Consider the following 20876-nt stretch of genomic DNA (forward strand, 5'->3'; position numbering starts at 1 on the left):
GAAGAGGAGGAGGAGGGGAGGAGGAGGAGGAAGAGGAGGAGAAAAGGAATTTAAGGGCTGGAATGTAACTCAGCATTAGAGTACTTGCATATGTGGGGCCCTGATTCAATCGCCAGTAGCAAACACAAACATTATATACCTATATAATTTTAATTGAAATAATTATATATTCTATGGGGTACAGTGAAATATTTAAATAAATATATACAATGTATAATGATCAGATTAAGGTAATGTTTATCCAACATTTTAAACATTTGCACTCTTTGCTCATAGCTATTTAAAGTATTGAATTAAGTGTTGTCATGGTACCTTAACATCCTAGAGAACATCAGAAGTTATTCTTGCCATCCAGCTGTACTCCCGTGTTGTCCTCTCTCCACTCCCTCTCTCCTTCCCATCTTCCTTGGTCTATGTAACTCCTATTGTACTCTTCATTTACAAAGCTTTTTTATCTTCCACTTTTAAGTAAAAACATGCAGTATCTGTCTTTCGGTCCCAGATATAAACAAAAAAACTTTAGAAACATTTATTAGTGTGTGTTTGCAGTACATTGTGAAGGGTTAATGTAAAAGTAATGTGATGTGTTCACGCTGTCCCTACAGGTGCTATTCTGTCTGTGGTAGGTGACCAATTAGTTTGCCAAACAGGATGTGGTTTCTAGTTTTAAAACGTCTATACTTCAAAGACTCCCCACCATTTGTCCCTTCCTACATGAGTATGGTCCTGGGCCCAGTAATATTATTACATTTTAATAATTGTATTTTTTTTAATAATTGTATTTTTATCTGGTTTCTATTCTGAGAGCCCATAACATTTGGGTGCTTTTTGGGATCCCATTAACTGGGATCAAATAGAGACAGGTTTTTTTTTTTGAGAACTATAATCCGGGGAGAGTCTTTGGCCCTGGACTTATACAGATCTCTAAAAGTCTTCAAATTCTTTGTTGATTTGCGCAATATGAGCTGTTTGGAACCTCTTTCTGGTAAGAGTCTTTTTGTCCTGTTGGGGTGCCCCTTGGGGAGTCACAGAAGGAGTTGGGTACAACATGGACTCTGCTCCCCCTCCAAGACAGTGAACTGGAGCATTGTATTTGTCTTTGGTTTCATTTTGTCTTTGTTCCTTGTCTGTTGGTTGTGCCATTCGTAAATCATGTATCTAATGAAGAGTTTATATACACAGGATATAAACTCTTTCAGATTAATACTAAGTCAAACCAATTTTTTTTTTGTTCTTGGCGGAATTGGGGATTGAATTCAGGCCCTTGCACTTGCCAGGGAAGCACTTATTCCACTGAGCCATCTCCCTGGCCTGGTTGTGTCATTTGTAATTAGGAGTCAGACCGCTTCTGCTTCTTTGTCACCACGGTAATTTTTTTTTTTTTTCTTTTCTTTTCTTTTTTTTTTTTTTTTTGTGGTACTGAGGATTGAACTCAGCACCCTGCACTTGCCAGACAAGCACCTATTCTACTGAGCTATCTCCCCAGTCTCCCTGCAATGTATTCTTGACCATTTCCAGGATTTTAGACCACAAGCCTCAGGATCCACACTGGTAAGATGCTCTTGCAAAAGCCTGCTTGGCCTTCATGCCTGTGAGCCACTTCTGGGTGTGTGTGTGTGTGTGTGTGTGTGTGTGTGTGTGTTTGTGTGTGTGTGTGCCACAAGCTGATTTCAGCTAACTGCCCCAAAGTGGCTGAAGGAACAGAATGCCACGGTATGAAAAAATATAACACAATTTTCTCCGTAAGATTTGATTGCTTTGTTTTTCTCTCAAGGCTGGTGTTAATGGGCTCTAACTTCCAGATGTGAAAGTTATGTCAATCTATCTCAGACGACTATTTCTGAGATACTGTTGAAATGTTGTTTCTCTCACTGAGAAAGTCTATTTTCTCATAGATAACTATGCCTGGATTTGTCTTGAGCCAGAGGCCCCATGAGGTTTGTTTTAATTTTTTTGCAGGGGGAACCCTGTGTTACCTTGCCAGGGAATCTATTGGAATGTTGGCAGTTTCTTTAGGTTTGAAATCCAGCTGAGAGCCTAAATTAGTAAAGTTAAAAAAAAAAAAAAAAAAGGAAACCAAACTTTCCTGGGATGGTGTCCATTTGTTTGTTTGTTTGTTCCCTGTCCCCAATGCGCCTGTGTTCCCAGCTGCACTTGTGCCAGGGCGAGGACGACGGTGTTAGTTCTGTTTTTCTTTCCCTTTTTGCTTTTTGTGACAGTCTACCTGGAAATTCAGAAGGGTGCAGACCTAGCTCAGTTGCCCTACTGCGTTGCAGCTATTGCCACAATGTCAAATTACATTAGTCTTGGGCTTCTGCTGTGTGTGTGGATCGAGAGGGGACAACGCTGGGACCTTTGTTACAGCCGGAACAGTACAGGGCACACCAATGGTCCTGGGCTGCATGATTTAAAGTTTTGATGGGACCCAAAGTGAATATGGGGAATGCTTTTGGGATTTCTGTTGTCTCATCCTGGCGCTGTGGCACCCAGGGAAGCCTCAGCCACGGGTGTTGCAGCTGCTGCGCCTTGGTAGCTGCCCTCCTGCTGTGGCCACAAGGAGGGGATTCTGAGTCCCCTCCCCCAGACTATGCTTCTGGCTATCTGCTGCAAACTGCAGGAGTAAAAGGTCTGCAGAAATAAGTGACTGCTTCATACTAGGGGAAGTACAAAATAAAACTATAGACAGGAAAAAAATATTTTATCATAATTTAACCTGGCCGGAAATATATTTAAGTGCACTCTAGTTTTATAAAGATATGTGTTTGATCTGCATATTTGTTTATAGATTTATATATTGTTATCTAAGATTTAAATATAGACTTTACACCATGTTTTCTCCTGAGTTACCAGCTGGTTAAATGATATCCAAATTTGTATATATATTATATTATATTAATTATATTATATTATATTATATTATATAATAAAAGGTTCACATCAAGCCAACAAGAACAAAAACTTATGTGATGCATGGGGAGAAGACACTCTCTCAGGCTTTCACAGAGAGCACATAGGCCAAGCATTGGCCGTGACTCATCCATATGGCTGACACTGACAAAGGTTCTACAATCTGAGGTACAGGATCTCAGGATAAATCCTGAGGGCATTTCACTGACCTTGTCAGACCAAAAAGCTACAACTCTTGTTGCACAGGTCCTGCTTTACCTTGGTCTTAACCATCCAGTAGAAAAGTATGAAGATGAAATATAGGAAGTAAAGCCATGTTGTTATGTTGAGCTGTGGGGGACTCAGGTCAATAATTTCTGACATTGCCAGTTAAACAGAAGACCCAATGATATTATGGGCTTCTGTACTCTTTTACAATATTTTGCTGAGTTTACACACCTATAATATTCAACAACGGAACTTAAAAAAATTGGGGTATAACTATGAATGTCCATTTTGTATCTGTGTATTCAAAGTGGTTGGGATAGATATATAGTTGCATTCTCTTAATGAATAGAATGATTTTTTCTAATGGTGTTTGTAAGTAGGATCACAAGTCTGCATCTTGTACAGCAATTAACCACTGAGAAGAATGTATGCAGTGTATTATTTGTTGAAACTGTACTTTCGATTTGATTTGAAACTGTCTCATTGCTATATGTTTATCAATAAAACTTTGAAAAGAAAAAAAAACTTATGTGATGTATAATAACTAAACTGGATATTTCATCCTGACTGTTATGTTACACTAATATAGATGTCAAATGTTCACTGCAAAAGTATAACTGTTGCCTGTTAACATTTCAGGGATTTAACCACTGAATGTCCATGATTAATAAAAAATAACTGTTCTCTGTTTACACTTTATATTTAAGGTGCTTAGGTCTGCTCCCACCTAACTGGACCTGGTATCCTGTTAGATTTAAAGATAGATTCTCTTATATTCTGTTGGAGGCTGCTTCCCAGGAATTGTTTGCCTTTAACAGGAGGATCCCAAAGGGGAGGGGACAGATGCCAGTGATGTGGACATGACATCCCAAGGATTCAAAATTTGCTCTACTGTTCTTTGGAAAAGTTTTATAAAGACTCCAGTGCCTTTTGGTAATAAGAATCCTAACTTTTCTCTCCTACAGTATATAGATGATTTGTTATTAGCTAGAGGAGCCCAGGACCAAAAAGAGTTACGAGAGTTCCTAGGAATGATGGCTTTTTGTTGTTTGTAGGTGTTTTGCCTCTGTTGCTAAACCCTTATATAAAACCCTAAAGGGAGGTTATAGCCTCTCACTTGGATTAGAATTCAGAGCAGCAAAACGTTCAAGGATTAAACAAGAAACTCTTAAGGGCTCCAGCTTTGGCCCTACCAAACATCACTGAGCCCTTTCAGCTGTTTGTTCATAAAAAAGGAGTTACAAGAAAAGTCTTACCTCAGACCTCAGGGCCATAGAAGTGCCCTGTGGCCTATCTGTCTAAAGACTGGACTGTGTGGCTGCTGGGTGGCCATCATGTTTGCAGGCTGCTGCAACCGCTGCTGTTTTAGTAAAAGAGGTGGACAAATTAATTCTGGGACAGAAGTCGAATGTGTTCATGTCCCATGCAGTGGAGACACTGCTGTAGGGCCCTGGGAAAAGGTGGCTCTCCAGCCCTAGGCTGGCCTAGTACCAGACATCCCTCCTTAAAGACTCACATCTAACTCTTGAGACTATTCAGGCCATTAATCCTGCATCCTTCCTTCCAATGTCATCAGAACCCCCCAGAACAAGATTATGTGTGCTGACAGGGAACCTTCCCTTTTGAGGATGTCAAAGTGAACTTCACTGAGGTTAAATTGACTAATCATCCCCCGGTATGGGCTCCCCATTACGGTAGGCTTAGATAATGGGCCTGCTTTCATGGGTAGAGTAGTTCAGAGCCTTTCCCGTGTTTTGGGCCTAAAATGGAAGCTAGATACTGCCTACTAACCCCAAAGCTTGGGCCAAATACAGCAGGCAAAACCACACCCTGAAAAACGCCCTGTCCAAAACAAGTGCAAACTGGGTGTCTATGCTTCTGATGGCCCTGCTGTTATGCTGCTCCACCCCATACCTGGACGGGCTCACTCCTTTTAAAATCCTATTTGGATGCCAGAATTGGAGGAACTGTAAGAGATTGGGACTCGGAGCCTGCAACAACAACTGTGGACCTTGCAAAGGACTTTAGAGGGACTCTAGAAGGAAGAGCCACTCCAGCCCAGTTAGGAGAGCCCATATGATGTCATCCTGACTGCACACCCACTTGTGTTAAAAAATGTGTAGCCAAAATACAACCAGCCCTGCCTTTCCCCAGACCCTGCTCACCTTGATGGTCTAAATGACTCAGGTAAAAGAAAACTCTTCATTCGCCCAGGGAAACTCCCTGGCCAATATTACAGCTCAAGAGGTAACACAAAAACCAGTGGGGCCACTAGAGATACTGCCTGTTCTCCTGCCTCGAGTTCTAAAGAACCCACCTGCTCTGGCTCTGATCTCATGTTGGCCAACAGCTTAAAGACCATACCGACTCCAGACGGCTAGCCGATGCTCTCCAAGTCAAGAGTTCTCCTCCTGGAGACCCTAGGCCGAGAACTAGTCCAGCAGACCCATTGTTACCTGATATTTATCTTAATTAGACCTGTTCTCCTGTTTCTCTTAGGCCTAACTGTAGGACCCTGCGTTATTAACTGTTTGGTAAAGTATACACAAGACTGGGTACAGTCTATAAAATCGATGGTATTAAGATCAAATTATGAACCTTTGACAGACCATGAGAGCCAATTTGCTGACTAAATCAGGGATTTAAAATCATATACAAAAACCAGCGGGGAATGTGAAGGGTTAATGTAAAAGTAATGTGATGAGTTCACAGTGTCCCTAAAGGTGCTCTTCTGTGTGTGTTAGATGACCAATTAGTTTGTCAAACAGGATGTGGTTTCTAGTTTTAAAACCTCCATACTGCTAAGGCTCCCTACCATTTGTCCTCTCCTACGTGAGTACAGCCAAGTGGTCCCAGGCCCAGTAATAAAGGCTCCTAAGTTTTAATAACTGGATTTTGGTCTGGTTTCTATGTTGAGGACCCATAATATACATAGTGATTACATTCATTGTACGGGCCTAATACATGCACGTACACATCTTAAAGTCTTTTTACTTCTCCTTCCTCCAGCCCACTGTTCCTCGGTTTCCTGATTTATTTTACTTAACATAATGAACTCCAGGCTCACCTATGTTGCTGTAAACCATAGGATTTCATTTGCTTTTATGGCTGAATTACATTCTATTGTATGTATGTTCCATCTTTTCTTTATTTATTCATACACCAATGGATACCTAGGTTGATTCCGAATCTTGACTACTGTGCTAGAGCTGTCATAACCAGTGGGGTGCAGATAACCCTTTGCCATACTGATTTCCTTTCTTTTGTATACCTACCTAGTCATGGAATTCTGGACCATGTGGTAGTTCTATTTTTATTTGTAGCTTTTTGAGAGCCCTCCGTACTGTTTTCCTTTAGGGCTGTACTAACTGATGTTTCTATCAGCAGTATACGAGATGTCCTTATGGCCACATACAGTATTAACCAGCACAAAAATGAATTCTTAGTGCTTCTAGTTTTTTTTTTTAATTAATTAATTTATTTTTTAACATTTATTTTAGTGTGTGTGTGTGTGTGTGTGTGTGTGGCCAGCTCAGCCCACCAGGGGGCGGGGCTGGCTGGCATGTGGTGCTGGGGGACTGAACCGCAGTCCCTGTGCTTTATCAAGCTTGTTCCAAATAGGTGCTTTAGACCACTGAGCCATCTCTCCAGCCCTTAGTGCTTCTAGTTGTCTCGTCTTTCTTCTGCTATAAGTCAACTCCATTCTTCCATGGGCCCAGGTCAAATCCCTTCCTTTACCCTTCTATTTCTTACACATGCCATCTTAATAAATCCTTTCAGATCTCCCTATTTAGTCTATCTACTCCCCACTCTACTACCACCATTCTAGGTTCCTATCATCTCTTGCCCACGCTACTGTTAATAATCTGTTAATTGGTCTCTCTTCTACCCTTTCTCCCTCTACACACATTTCATATAACATCTAGAGTAAAACTTTTATATGTGCTCCTTTATTTGCTGACCTGGATTCGTTCAGCCGCCCTTTGTAGCTGTACTTTAGATGCCAGACTAGAATAGCAACGTTCATCTTATCATTTACTCATAGCTCCAGTACGTACTTTAAGACCCAAGTAGGAAAACTGCTGGACAAAATCAACACTGCTCCATCAGGTGACACTTTTATTTTATGTTAGCATTGATCACTATCTGGCAGTTATTTTGTGTGTGTGATTTTTCTTTTAAAATATAAACTCCATGAGATTAAGAGTCTCTAACTCCAGTTCTATAGTGAATGCTTGATGCATAGCAACATTACTGAGGAAATACGTAAGTAACACTCAAGCTTCACTTGCTTGATTATATTTTAAAAATCACTAATTTTGGAAGGCACACAGCTAGGCAATACACTATTAATCTCCCACTAGCTTTGCTATAGATGCCACCTCTAACTAAAGCCACCTAATGACTCAAAAATTATTCTCCAGCTAATTTAATCCACCCCTGCCTGCTGGGGGGGGGGTGTCCGCCTTTCACTATCTTCTGTTCTTTAGGTAAAAAAAGCTTTTTGTATCCTAACAAGTACAAAATTCACTATTTCTAGGGAAACAAACCCAAAAGAAATGAGACATAAAACTTTCTATTTCTCAACTTTTCTTTTTTTTCTCTCTCATTTTTTTTTCAAAGTTTTATTGATAAACAGATAGCAATGAGACAGTTTCAAATCAAATCAGAAGTACAGTTTCAACAAATAATACACTGCATATATTCTTCTTAGTGGTTAATTGCTGTACAAGATGCAGACTTGTGATCCTATTTACAAACACCATTAGAACAAATCATTCTATTCATTAAGAGAATGCAACTATATATCTATCGCAACCACTTTGAATACATAGATACAAAATGGACATTCATAGGCATACCCCATTTTTTCTAAGTTCCATTATTGAATATTATAGGTGTGTAAACTCAGCAAAATATTCTAAAAGAGTCCAGTAGCCCATAATAGCATTGGGTCTTCTGTTTAACTGGCAATGTCAGAAATTATTGACCTGAGTCCCCCACAGCTCAACTTAACAGCATGGCTTTATTTCCTATATTTCGTCTTCATACTTTTCTACTGGATGGTTAAGACCAAGGTAAAGCAGGACCTGTGCAACAAGATCAACTTTTCTTTTGATGTACAACAATCAGAACAACTAACTGGTAACCTAAAGATCACAGAAAGCCACAGAAAGCTGGGACCTCAGAAAGCCAGGCCACAAATTTGTACCCATCAGGTGCCCGCTCATCTGCTATGCCTGCCCACAACTCCCTATGAAAGTCTCGCACCTGCAGCCCCTATGCAAGGGGGTCTTTGTTGGATAGCCTCGTCCTCTTTGGTTTGCTAGCTTGACAAATAAATCTTTTTCCTTGCCTAATAATTTATCCTGGGGTTACTCACTGGTGTTCTTGATCGACATGATTACAACAGATGACTCAATTGTGGAATGACTTGGCACAAAATTCGCCTCATTAAAAGTGCTCTGATTTTTTTTTTTTTTTTTTTTTTTTTATGAGTAAACCAATCTGAAGTCATCTTATTTTACAGGGAGATAAGAGTGGGGTGCAGGTGGGGATGTACCTCTGAAACGAACTTACCAAAGAGGAAAGCGCCACCAGCCACCTAAATGGAAGTAGCACACCGATGGCATTACCCAGGGAATAACAGCTCCTGTTCCAGTTTTACTCATAATCAATCTGAGTCTCAGTGACGGTAAATAGGATCTACGGATAAGGTTATTGAGAATGTGAAATAAAAAGAAAACTACATTAATAAATGCAGCTCTTTTACTATCAAATTTAAGTTAGTGGCATGTGACACCATAAATTCAGTGAAAGCTGGTAATGAATCAAGGTGAACTTTAGCTCGTCGCTTTCATCTGTTCCCAGGATTCGCCTGAGACAGCCACCGCAGCGTAAACGCTGGTGATTTTCACTCATTGCCACCATGGGGTACCCGACTTAGGCCTTCAGCTGGTAAGGAATAGATAACCGGGAGTTCAGGGTATAAATCTAATGTATCATTAGTGTAAAAAGAATCGGGCACACGATCCTTTCCGTCTTGCTGGTTGCGGGAAGGTAGGAAATGTTCCTCAATCCTGCACCGTTCCAGGGCAGGGCAGTCGGTGTTGGATAAATGACAAAAGCGCTGGGATGCACGAGCTGAAAGCCCGGGGTGCACTTCCTCGCGAGCTCGCGACAGCCGCTCCCCGCGCTGCGGGGACTCCCCGGTCCCGCAGGCACCAGCGCCCGCTGCTGCCCACATCGGCGCACGCGCGCCCCTGGCGGCGGCTCCGCGCCGGTCCCTCCGCCGCGGCCGCGGGAAGCGAGCGGAAAGCGCGGGGCGGCGGGGCGGAGCCTCTCGCAGCCCGATGGAGGGCGACCGGCCCGGCTTCCTGCTGGCCCTCCAGGCCCAGGGCAGCCCCGCGGTGCGGTCGCGGGTGCAGGAGCAGGACCTGCGGCAGTGGGGGCTGACAGGTGAGTGCGGCCCCGGGCCCGAGCGCGGACCCGGCCGTGGCGGCTGCAGGAGGGCGCACCGAGCAGCCGCGGGGCGGCGCGGCTTGCGGCGGAGCCGGGCCGGGGCCGCGCGGAGGACACCTTGGAGTCGCGGGCCCCCGGAGCCTGCTTCGGCCTTTACACCTTGCGTTCAGGGCCTAGGCGGCCGGCAGCGCCCGCGGGCCCTCGAGAAAGCCGCTTTGCCCTCGGGCGTCCGGCTCCGAGCTGCGCCTGCGCGGTCAGGGCGCGTTCCGCCTTCGCCGCCACCTGCCACCCGCCTCCCGCGACCGCCTTCTTCGCGGTGTTATGGGAACGCCGCGGACCTGCGCACTGGGGTGCACCGTGGGCTGTGCAGGGCGTGGTGGCGCACGCCAGCACTGGGGAGGCTGAAGCGGGAGAATGATTGCGAGTTTGAGAGTAGCTTAGGCTACAAAGTGAGCCCAGGGCCAGCTTCAGGGGCATGTTGAGACTCTCCCTCCCCCTCCCCTCCCCTCTCCTCCCCCTCCCCCCTCCTCCACTCCCTTCCTCCCTCCCTCCCTCCGTCTTCTTTCCCTCTCTCCCTCTCTCCCTCTCTCCTTTTAAAAGTTAAAGGAAGTATTCATTTAGCATACTTTAATTCTCCTCGGAGGGAAAGCAGGGCTGTTGGCTTCCTCTAGAAGAGGTACCCATGAGCAAACAAGGTGCAGATAGGAGACAGAGGACTACCCCATCCCGGGTCCCTGAGTTAGGAGGCGTGTGTCTGTGTCAGAAAGTGTGTATACGTATTCAGAGTAAGGATGACGTTGTGGAGCAGCCTCCACATTTGGGATTTGGGACTATCTTGGTTGAAAGTACTTGCTTTTGCATGTAGTTCAGACAGGCCTTGAATGGTGAGTGCCGCAGCTTCCTGATTGCTGGGACTACAAGCCTGGGCTGCCACATCCTGCTTAAAGTGTGTTGTGGTTTGGGGCTGTGGAAGGGTACACAGTACGATACAGGACTCTAAACTATAAGGTTATTTCATAGTAGTCACTCAAACAGTTATGTACAAAAGGAGTGCAGGAAATCTGTCCCCACACTAAAGACCAAAGAGCCCAACTGAGGGCCTGTGTGCTGTGATGATGAGTCCTGCTGAAGATGTGGAGCTCATAACACCTCCTCTCCAATCCAGCTGGAGGCCTAGAGCCCACGGCAGTGTGCTGGTCATAGAGATGGAGACTTTCTTGATGGGCCAGTTCTGTGGTACAGATTCAGCAGTGAAGCTAAACCTGGAGAGAAATTCTCCAGCCTGTTCAACAGTTGTAATGACCTAATTCCTTATGTTAAGTCCTATCTGAGGTAATTCTTTTTTGCAGTTGGCTCCTAAGTGTTAAGTTCTGTTATCTTTGTACATATAACTTCGTATCTAATAGGTCAGAATTCGTAGTTTCCCAGGCACCCTGCCCCCAGACTCTCTCTCTTGGCCCTCCTGCAGAGCCAAGCCCAAAGCTGAAGAACAAGTCCCCCTGACTTTGACCTGGGCAAGCAACCGCAAAAACTCTCCTTTGTTAACATGAAAAGTTCCCCACAGACCAGGGAGTCCTGCCAAGATTAGCTCTCCCTCAGTTGTTCCAGCTCACATACACCCTCCCTGCAAAACTTAAAAACCCTATGCTTTGCCTTTCGCTGTTGTCTTGGTCCACTAGACAGCCAGCCTGCCTGCTGCACCCCATAAATCTTCTGCCTACATCAGTTAAGGTCCAAAACATTTCCATGACTACAAGTATCTGTCCAGTTGCCCTTTGATAGCTACACTCGTCTTCTGCCCAAACATTTCTTTAACGTCGGGAGGTTACCCATCTTCTCTAGTTTTACAGTTGTGTCATTTTTGAAAATGATATATAGCTTACATCACATGGTAGGGATTGATATTTTCACTTAACCCATAATTCTCTGGGGATTCATTCAGGTTGTTGCCTATATCAATAGTTCTTTTTTTGGTAAGTAATATTCCACAGTGTGGATGTTCATCGGTTTATTTATCATTTACCTTCTGAGACTATATGGATTGTTTCTAGTTTTTGATTATTGCCGAAAGATATTTGTGTGAAAATAAACCTTCATTTCTCTGTGAGAAATGGGTCAGGTGGTAGTTGTATGTTTAATTTTTAAAGAAACTGCCAGGCTGTTGCTAGGGCGGCTGTACCATTTCACATTCCTGGCTGCACTGTATGAGTGATCCAGTTTCTGCGACCTTCCCAATGTTTGGCTGATAATGGCACCTCATTGTAATTTTAATAAAGTTCTCTATTGGCTAATGATAGTGAAACCTCTTTGCTATATGTAACCTCTTTGTGGTTTTTTGCTCATTTTTAAATGGAATTGATTTATTTTTTATTGTAGAATTTTGAGAGATACTAGAATTTTCCTCATATATACAGTTTGTAGAAGGATTAAGTTTAGGCCAAAATTAATCAATTAGCTAATTTTTCCATATATATTTGGAGCCAGGGTTTTGCTATATAGTTCAGGTTAGCTTTGAATTTACTGTGTAGCCCAAGCTGGACTTGAGCTCACGGTGATCCTTCTGGCTCAGCCTCCTGAAGACTGGGTTTAGAGGCATGGGCCGCTATATACAGTCAGTGTTTCCTATTACAGTTAGTAAGGTTGTGTTGGGTGTTAGCTATAATAAGGTATTGCCTCCTTCTAGATAGATCTATAACACACGTAACTTTTTCGGTGGGGAGAAGGGACCAGCAGAGATAGTCAAGCTTGCGTAAAAGTAACATTGTGTGGAATTTATTGTGCGTGGGTGCAGGCAGGCCATCTGCCCTGAACAAAGAGAAGTGTTTCCCTTTAGTAGGCATGGAAAGAAAACCTCAAGAAACATCTTTGGTCAAAGTGCTTGGGTAGTCTCAGTGGGCAGAGTCCTTGAAGCATCTTGTGTAGATTCTTGGGTGTCTCCAGATGTCTCAGGGACTGTCCTGTCCTATCTACTTTTCTGTGCTTGCCATGTACTGAGCTGAGTTCCCTGCAGAGAGTACTGCTGGCAAGCAGGTTGGGGGGCGCCGGGAGACAGAGACAGACAGAGATACAGAGACAGAGACAGAGACAGAGAGAGAGAGAGAGAGAGAGAGAGAGAGAGAGAGAGCGAGCGTGATACTGAGATACTGGGATACTGATACTAGGGATTAGACTCGGGTGCTGTACAGCTGAGCTCCATCTCTAGCCCTTCTTAATTTTTTTATTGTTTTGTTTTTTTGAGACAGTTATGGGGACTTGTTGGACTCTCACTGTGCCCTGGGGAGAAACACAACAGGAATGAGGACAAGATAGACAAGAGCTGGGTCAGGTGGAGACCTGTTTGCCTGATTGGTGGAGGATGCAAAGAACAACAGTAGGGCTTTTGTTTATACTCTTGCAAAGTTAATATCATAAGACGCAAACTTGCTTAGTGACTAATGATGGAAATTGTCCTGGCAGGATGCTTTTTTCAAGACTGAGGTGACTTGACTGCTTTAGGCACTGTGGCCCGGTCCTGCCTTCACACGTATGACCAATTTCCAGCTTTAGCCGCTCCCAACAGACAGGACCTCACTAAGTAGCCCAGGTCAGATTTTAACTTGGATCCTGTTACTTTAGCGTCCCACAGTGCTGGGATTACAGGTGTGTGCCACTGCACCTGCCTAGAGTTAAGTTCACATATTAGTCATCCTCCTGTCGTTGGAACAGCATACACCCACAACTTAAGCAAAGTTTATTTTGGATCATGTTTTCAGAGGTTTCAGTCTGTGCTCAGCTGCTACCAAGGCAGAAACTTCATGGCAAAGGGTTGTGGTAGAGGTCAGCTGTTCAACGTGTCACAGCTGGGAAACAGACAGAGACAGGGACAGGGAGAGAAAGCGAGCTGTACCCTGTGAAGGCCTACCCCTAATTGGGCCTCACTTCCTAGTAGTCTGTTCAGTTATGAACTCATCAGTGGATTGATCTATTGGGAGGATTAGTGTTCTCATGCTCTAATCGCCTTCCTACAGCTTCACCGCTGGATCCATGGACCTTCTGGGTGACATTTTGGATATAAGCTGTAGCATTCTGCCCCCGGCTTCAAAAGACTCTTGGCCGTCATCTTACTGTGCATTTTTGTTCAGTGCATCTCTTAATAGTTCCGGTATTACTCAGAAGTCAAGTTCAAAGTCTTCTTTTGAGACTTCAGGCAAACTCTTAGCTTTGATCCCATGTAAAAATAAAGAAGAAAATTAAATATTTTTAATATAATGGCACACAGAAAACAGTCCCATTCCAAAAGGGAGGAATAGAGGCATAGAAAGCAATTGGACCAAAGCCAGACTGACACTCAGCGGGGCAAACTTTAAATCCTATAGCCCACGTCCAGCACCTGGTAGAGATGAGCTGCACAGGCCATGGGCACCGGCTCTTGTGGCCTTGCCAGCTGTAGCCTCTAGGGCTTGGCCTGTTTGCTACCTGCAACGTTTTCAGCACATCTTTCTTCCTTATATCTCTGGCTCCCTGGGGTCTCCACAGCTTGGTGCTTTTGCTCTTGTAGCTTCGTGCTCTACTAGCTGTGTCGTTAGCTCCACGGTAGCTTTTGAGCAGACCCAGTCACTGCTGCACACCCTAGAGTAGTCCTTGCTCATTACAAAATCCACTACCACAAGTCAGTTTAGGACTTGGCCTCATTACTCCCTTAATCTTACACTGTTGTTTGTTCCAGAATGAGGCCTGACTGCTGCAGCTTCCCTCCACCTTTCAAGCCAGCAGCTGTGCCTCCTTGTGTCCTTTCACTGTGGTCCTCACCCTCGCCAATCATGGCTGGTGAAGATTCCCTTCTAAAGATGCGTATGATTAGAATGACCTACTTGAGTGATTCAGAGGACTCTCCCATCTCCAGGCCCTTAACCTTAATTAATATCTGTAGTGTCCCTGGACTCTTCCTGCTTCTGGAATGAGCACTTGGACACCTTCATGAGGGCAACTATTTTGCCTGTGATTTACTTTTGATATATAATTACATTTGAAATGAGTTTCTTGCCATCCTTGTATGCTGCTAACCGGCCATTGTGAAACATCATTTCCAACATTGCTTCTCTGTTGAAGTGTGATTTAGTGTAATCATCCCCTTTTTTTAGTGTGTTTGGCAGATTTACACGAGTGTGATTAAGCAGGCACTTGTACAGTCCACTTGCCGTTCATGATTAAGTCTTAGGACTTAGCTTATGTGCTAAAATGTTTACTTATTGCATTTGCTCTATTTTCTATGTTTAGGAATTCATTTACGCCCTTATCAGTTGGAGGGAGTCAACTGGCTAGCCCAGTGCTTCCACTGCCAGAATGGCTGCATCCTGGGAGATGAGATGGGCCTGGGTAAGACCTGCCAGGTATGTTCGTGTTTTCTGAATGTTTTATGCCTGATTCGCCATTGTCACTGTGCCTAGTACCCCTGGTGGGAATGGGACCTCACAGTCTAACCTGATTGGCTGGTTTAATGAGATTGTGGTTGCCAGGCGGCACAAATTATATGATCTGGAAAGCCCCTTATTACAAAGTTTTGCGTGGAGGTAGCCCTTTGCCTCAGGTTTTCAAGGAATGGTAAAACAAGCATGTATACATTTTATAAAAATAGAGATTTTTATGAAGTGGTGTTATTTTAATTTCCTTCTTTGACAGGAAAGAACTTTTTCCCACGGGGTGGGGCTGTTTCCCACTTCTGTGCCATGACAGAGTTGTACAGTGGAAGCACCCAGTGTTTTCCACAGTACATCTTGGTCATCTACCTTAGAAGGAGGCAAGGTGGTCGTTGAGAAGCAGCTGCTATGTTGAGATTGATGCTTCTGTCAGGAAGAGCATCAGCTTTGCTCGGGGTTGACAGGTGTTATCGGTGGGCTTGGATGAGTGAAGTCTAGTCAGGACAACCCTTAGGTTAATTGCTCAAAGTTCACTTATCTATAGGATAGCAGAGAAAGTCAGTGCGGTCACTGTACACAGCAGAGGCACCTTGTCCAGGTACAGTGGAGATACAAATTTTGCAATCCTGAAAAGGCTTTAGCAGTACAGCAAGGATCTCACCAGCACAACTGTCTCCCCTAAGGCTTACCTGATATACAGCAACTTCAAGCTGGAGCAGTTCTGCATGTAGGCTAGTCTGCCTATGTGTTTGAGACTGTTTCAGCCACTCACATCCTGTCAACCACAGAGTTATTCAGAATACAATGTGACCTCTGGATAGAGCTCCCTGAGATGCTTCCCTTACCACCCTTGGCCTTCTCAGGCTGCTCTATACGTCCTTAGTATGTGCCTGAACTGAGAACTGTGCAACTAGAGCAAAGGCCCATTTTCTGGATTTCTCTGGGAGCTCAGCTAAGAGGCTCTCAGACCCATCAAGGGCTATTCCTGTACTTTCCTTTGTGTCAGTCATTAGCATTGTTCTGCTGACTTTATGCAGACCTTTAAATTCGATCTGTCCTTTCCCTTTCTAGCTCTTCTTTAAAAAAAAATCTCTGAAAAATACCAGATACGGTAGCTCACACCTGTAGTCCCAGCAGACTGAAGCTGGAGGATCACATGAGTTGAAGTCACACTGTACTACCTGGTGAGACTGTCTCAAAACAAAACAAAACAGTGAATCCCTAAACATATACCACCTCCATATTTGTTTCACTAAAAGTTTGTTCAGAATTTTTACATCTTTATCATAAGCAATATTGAACAGTGATTTCTTTCTTACAGTATTTTTGTCTGATTTTAATACTGAATTAAAGCTGGCCTCATAGAATAAGTTGAATAAGTTGAAACCCGAAGTTCCCTCCTCAGGTCTCTGGAAAAGTAGAATTGGTATTGTTTCTTCCTTAAATGTTCGATAGAATTCACTAGTGACTTCAGATTGTTTTGCAAAACAAATCTGGTTTATGGTAATATAAGATAAACCTTCTCTAAATTGGATCCTCAGGGAAAGCTAAGAAGAATGTTTTTAATCCACTTAAATTGCTTATTGGAGGGTTGCTCTAGGCATAGTTTGTACTGGGAAGCTGTAGATAAAGAGAAAATCATTTTCATGATAAAATTAATATAATCACATTTAAATAATTTATCATAGCACTTTAGCTGTGATACCCATAAGGAGCAGTGTGTGTTTACATGGTTCAAACTCTAGTGCACGTATAGTTCATATGGTTTGTGTTTTGTTAATCTAATGCTGTCACTGTAATTTTATTTATTTATTTTTAAAATTTTTCTTTTTCTTTCTTTCTTTCTTTTTTTTTCTTTTTTTTTTGTGGAACCGGGGATTGAACTCAGGCCCTTGCACTTGCCAGGGAAGTGCTTATTCCACTGTGCCATCTCTCCAGGCCCAAATTTTTCTGTATTTTAGGGAAGGGCCTACAGGCTGTTCAGGGTCTCACTACTAGATTGGACTCAGTGATTCTCCTGTTTACAGCCTCCCAACTTGTGGGATTACAGGTCCACACCTAGTCTCAATTGCTGTCTCAGTGTGCCCCAGGGGTGGGGCCGGCATGGCAGGCCCAGGGATTGAACCCTAGGCTCCTGTGCCTGCTTGCAGGCACTTTAATCTGCTGAACTATTTGGCCGGCCCTGTCACTGTAATTTTACTTTACATTTTTCCTTCGCAATCATTTTCAACTGGCTACATAATATTTCATCAAGGGAACCTATTATAGTTTATTTAAATATTCCACAGAGGCAGATTGGTGAATTCTTCTCTTTTTGGGATATTTAAACTGGTCTTGATATGAACATCTTTGGGTATATAGCTTTCTTAATGGTTTGATTTTTATTTTTTTTGGTGGAACTGGGATTGAACTCAGGCCCTGCATTTGCCAGACGAGCACTTATTCTACTGAGCCATCTCCCTGGCCCCTATAATTTGAATTGTATCTTTAGATGTATTTTTCATAGAAATAGCTCAGCATTTGGGAATGGAAGCTCCTCATACATTTTTGTTTCACAAATCGTGTTATTCCTTCTGTATGTCATAGCAATTTTCAAGTCTTAAGTTTATGCGGCCTCTCCTGAACCATGCCCATTTGGCTTTACAAAGACTGGTTTTGTGATTTTACTTCAGCTTATGAGGTTCGTTTATGTCTTTTTGCTGTCTGGAAGTGTGCTCCAGAACAGCAGAGTTTTGCTCAGTTCGCTGTTGTTAGCTAGAGCTTGGCTCTCTTCAGGGCTAAGGTGATCCCGAGGTCCACATGGAAGAAGAAAACAGTGGGGAAGGAGGAGGGAAGTGTGGAGGGAAAATGTAAGAGGGGAGGGAGACAGCTCGGCCTCTCGCTTGTTGTGGAGTTTGCCTTCCAGGTACCTACAGGACAGTGAAAGTCAGTGGAGCAGTGACATTATACTTATGTTAGTATTTGTATATATTTTAAGGCTTTATAAACCCTTCTCTCACTTACAAACCTTTCCCACACCTTTAAGAACACTTCTGTAATGTTCTTAAGCATTTTCTAAACTTGTAAACCTGTATAATATTGATAACATGCATACTATGTGGTACAGTATGTATTTATCTGCTAAAGAAATACATACTGTAAACTATTTTATTTTGATAAAATAATCTTTTAATACATTAGAATTAACATTTTAATATATTTTATGAATTTATAGATTAAGGCCAAAATCATTAAAAATCATAAATATATGCATATAAATATGCATACAGTACTGTAGAGTACTGCAGATTCCTACAATATAGCAAAAAATCCATGATAAGTAATTTAGATGAATATTTTTTTGAAAACCCCATGAAACAGCGAGTCCACAAAAGTCAAACTACGACATAGCAAGGGATTACTGTATTCTTAACAGATGAGCCCGGTAAGCAGCAAACTCATTTTTGAATTTTTTTTGTGGGGAGGGGTCATTTTTACAGCTCTGTGATGGTATTCTTGGTTTTAAGAGTATTTCTGATCTTGTTCATCAGATACTTGTTTTCACTGATTTCTATTTTTCCTTTGCCTTAAAGGCTCAATTCTGTGAATATCGAGCCTCATTCTTGTTAGCTACTGAAATAATTTAAGACCATGAATTCCCTTGGCAAGTTTCCTGAGGTTGTGCTGGCCCTGCACCCAGGACGTGCTGAGACAGCGATTGAGAATGGGCGTGGTGGCGTGTGCCTGTAATCCCAGCTCTTGGGAGGCTGTAAACAGGTAGATCACTACGAGCCGATCTAGTAGTGAGCCCCTGAACACCCTGTAGACCCTTCCCTAGGGGGGATAAAATTCCTGAGGTTTTCATGATTTCACTCTAGGAATGGGTGTCTCTCCTGATGTGTAGAAGATTGGACCCAATTTCTTCATAAAGTGACTCCTAAGTAAGAGTTCGAGTTCCCTACAGCCATGGGAGCTTTACGGTTGTTTCTCATGGTGAAATTTGATCAAAACGGCCTTTTTCTGGGTTCCAGACTATTGCCCTCTTCATTTACCTGGCTGGAAGATTAAATGATGAAGGACCATTTCTGATTCTTTGTCCCTTGTCTGTTTTGAGCAACTGGAAAGAAGAGATGCAGAGGTACGGAAGTAGATGTGCCTGAAATTTTGTTGTTTATATTGGTTAATGTATTTTTCTAGATGATATACAAAATATGATTAAAGAAGCACTTCACTGTAATCTGTTAGTTCATTGTTTCAGAGAGCTCTGAACTGAAGCCCTGTAGGTGGAGCCTACAGGGGAGGGTCTGTTAGGCGAGGGCCCAGGTGATGTTGTTGTTGTTACCTGGCAGTTCAAAGGCAGTGCTCACTTTTTAAAATTTTGCTAGACTATAAGAGAAACAAGCCATTGCTTCTTTGTGTGACATAGAAAGTAACATGGAAAAGATAGTTCTAAGTCAGCCCAGGACCCTCTTAGACTTGGTCCTTCTTCCACAGGACTTTACTCCAAGGCTTAACCATTCCTGTAGTTAAGGTTTAAAGCCTCAGGACTTTCTGGGTACAGGGTTGTATCAGTAAGCTGTCCCTTTCTGGGACCAAGTACCTGACACCCACACTTTAAAGGAGTGTTTTCACTTGGCTTCTGGTTTCAGAAGTTTTGGTCCACAGTCAGCTGCCCCAGGGTAGGAACACCATGTTTGAAGGGCATGGGGGAGGAAAATTGCTCACTGTGTGGCAGCTGGAAGTGGGAAGCAGAGCAAGGGAAGAGCTCCAGAGAGGAAAGGGCTGAGGCTCAGACACAGTATCAAAGGTCAGGCCTCTGGGACCCACCTAGACACACATGCAAGTGTGGCCTTCCAGTCCTCTGGGTGAAACCCAAAGGCAGCCAGTTTGACCATGCAGGGATCAGCCTAACTGGCCAGCGGCCCAGGGGGTCTTCCTATTGCAATGTAGTTTTTCAGATATGCATCCCCTGTCCTGTGGCTCTGACATTTGGGCTTATCCCTCTCTTTTCTTGGATTCAGATGTGCTCCCGGTCTTTCGTGTGTAACCTACACAGGTGACAAGGAGGAAAGGGCCCACCTTCAGCGAGACCTAACACCGGACTCACGTTTTCATGTGCTGCTGAGTACTTATGAGGTATTCATTTGTTTCTCTATGGCAGGAACTCCTAACCTGGGACCTTTGTGTAGTCTCAAATCCACTAATACTATATTTAATTTTTTTTTTTTTTTTTTTTTGAGAGCACACGTTTTCTGAAAGGAAAGTCTGTTTTCATTATATACTCAAACATGGACTGTGACAAGAAAGTGAAGGGTCAGTGTGTTCCATTAGGTTTCTTTCCCCCTCTTTCCTGGGCTCCAGGGGAAGGCTTCCCAGGGAAGTAGCACCTGAGTTGCTGCTTTTGGTTCATGAACAGGAAGAGTCAGGTGGGGTTGAAAGGGTTTTGTGTATGTAGGCATCCTGTCTACTGGAGGATAGGAATGGAAGACACAAAAGCTCCATCTTTAGACTAAGCCTGGGTCATTGTAAGTGAGACTTTCTACTTAATCTTGCCTCCTTCCTACTTATAATGTGAGAAATTACGCTCAGGAGCTGAGTGTGATTGTTCATGTCTGTAATCCCGTACTCAGTAGGCGTAGGCAAGAGGATTATGAGTTTGAGGGTAATCTAGCTTACCTAGTCAGATCCTGTATCCAAAAAAAAAGTTAAAACTAAAAAGAAAAGAAGGAAAAAATAGTAATTATGCTCAGAATCTTTTTTTTTAAGTCATTGAAAAAGTAAGGGCTGGTGAGATGGCTCAGTGGTCTAAAGCACCTACTTAGAACAAGCTTAGCAAAACACAGGGACCTCGGTTCAATCCCCCAGCACCACATGCCAGCCAGCCCCGCCCCCTGGTGGGCTGAGCTGGCCACACACACACACACA

At 43.4% G+C, this 20876-nt stretch overlaps 1 protein-coding gene and 1 pseudogene across 2 annotated transcripts in view; one reads left to right on the forward strand and one right to left on the reverse strand.

The window, feature by feature from the left end:
• LOC111814031 overlaps positions 1–9361 on the reverse strand; it is an 11017-nt pseudogene extending 1656 nt beyond the window's left edge.
• Positions 8646–20876, forward strand: part of Chd1l (chromodomain helicase DNA binding protein 1 like) — a 74511-nt gene continuing 62280 nt past the window's right edge. Inside the window, exons 1-4 of one of the 2 annotated variants that reach the window (XM_023706467.1) lie at positions 8646–9573; positions 14833–14945; positions 18983–19089; positions 19973–20087. In XM_023706467.1, coding sequence (XP_023562235.1) covers positions 9468–9573; positions 14833–14945; positions 18983–19089; positions 19973–20087 — 441 coding nt within the window. In that variant the 5' untranslated portion in view covers positions 8646–9467. The remainder of the gene's footprint in view (positions 9574–14832; positions 14946–18982; positions 19090–19972; positions 20088–20876) is intronic. The other variant, XM_023706468.1, reaches the window with a different exon arrangement.

The sequence above is a fragment of the Octodon degus genome, unplaced genomic scaffold, assembly GCF_000260255.1.
Source record: "Octodon degus isolate 3935 unplaced genomic scaffold, OctDeg1.0 scaffold00257, whole genome shotgun sequence".
Lineage (NCBI taxonomy): Eukaryota > Metazoa > Chordata > Mammalia > Rodentia > Octodontidae > Octodon > Octodon degus.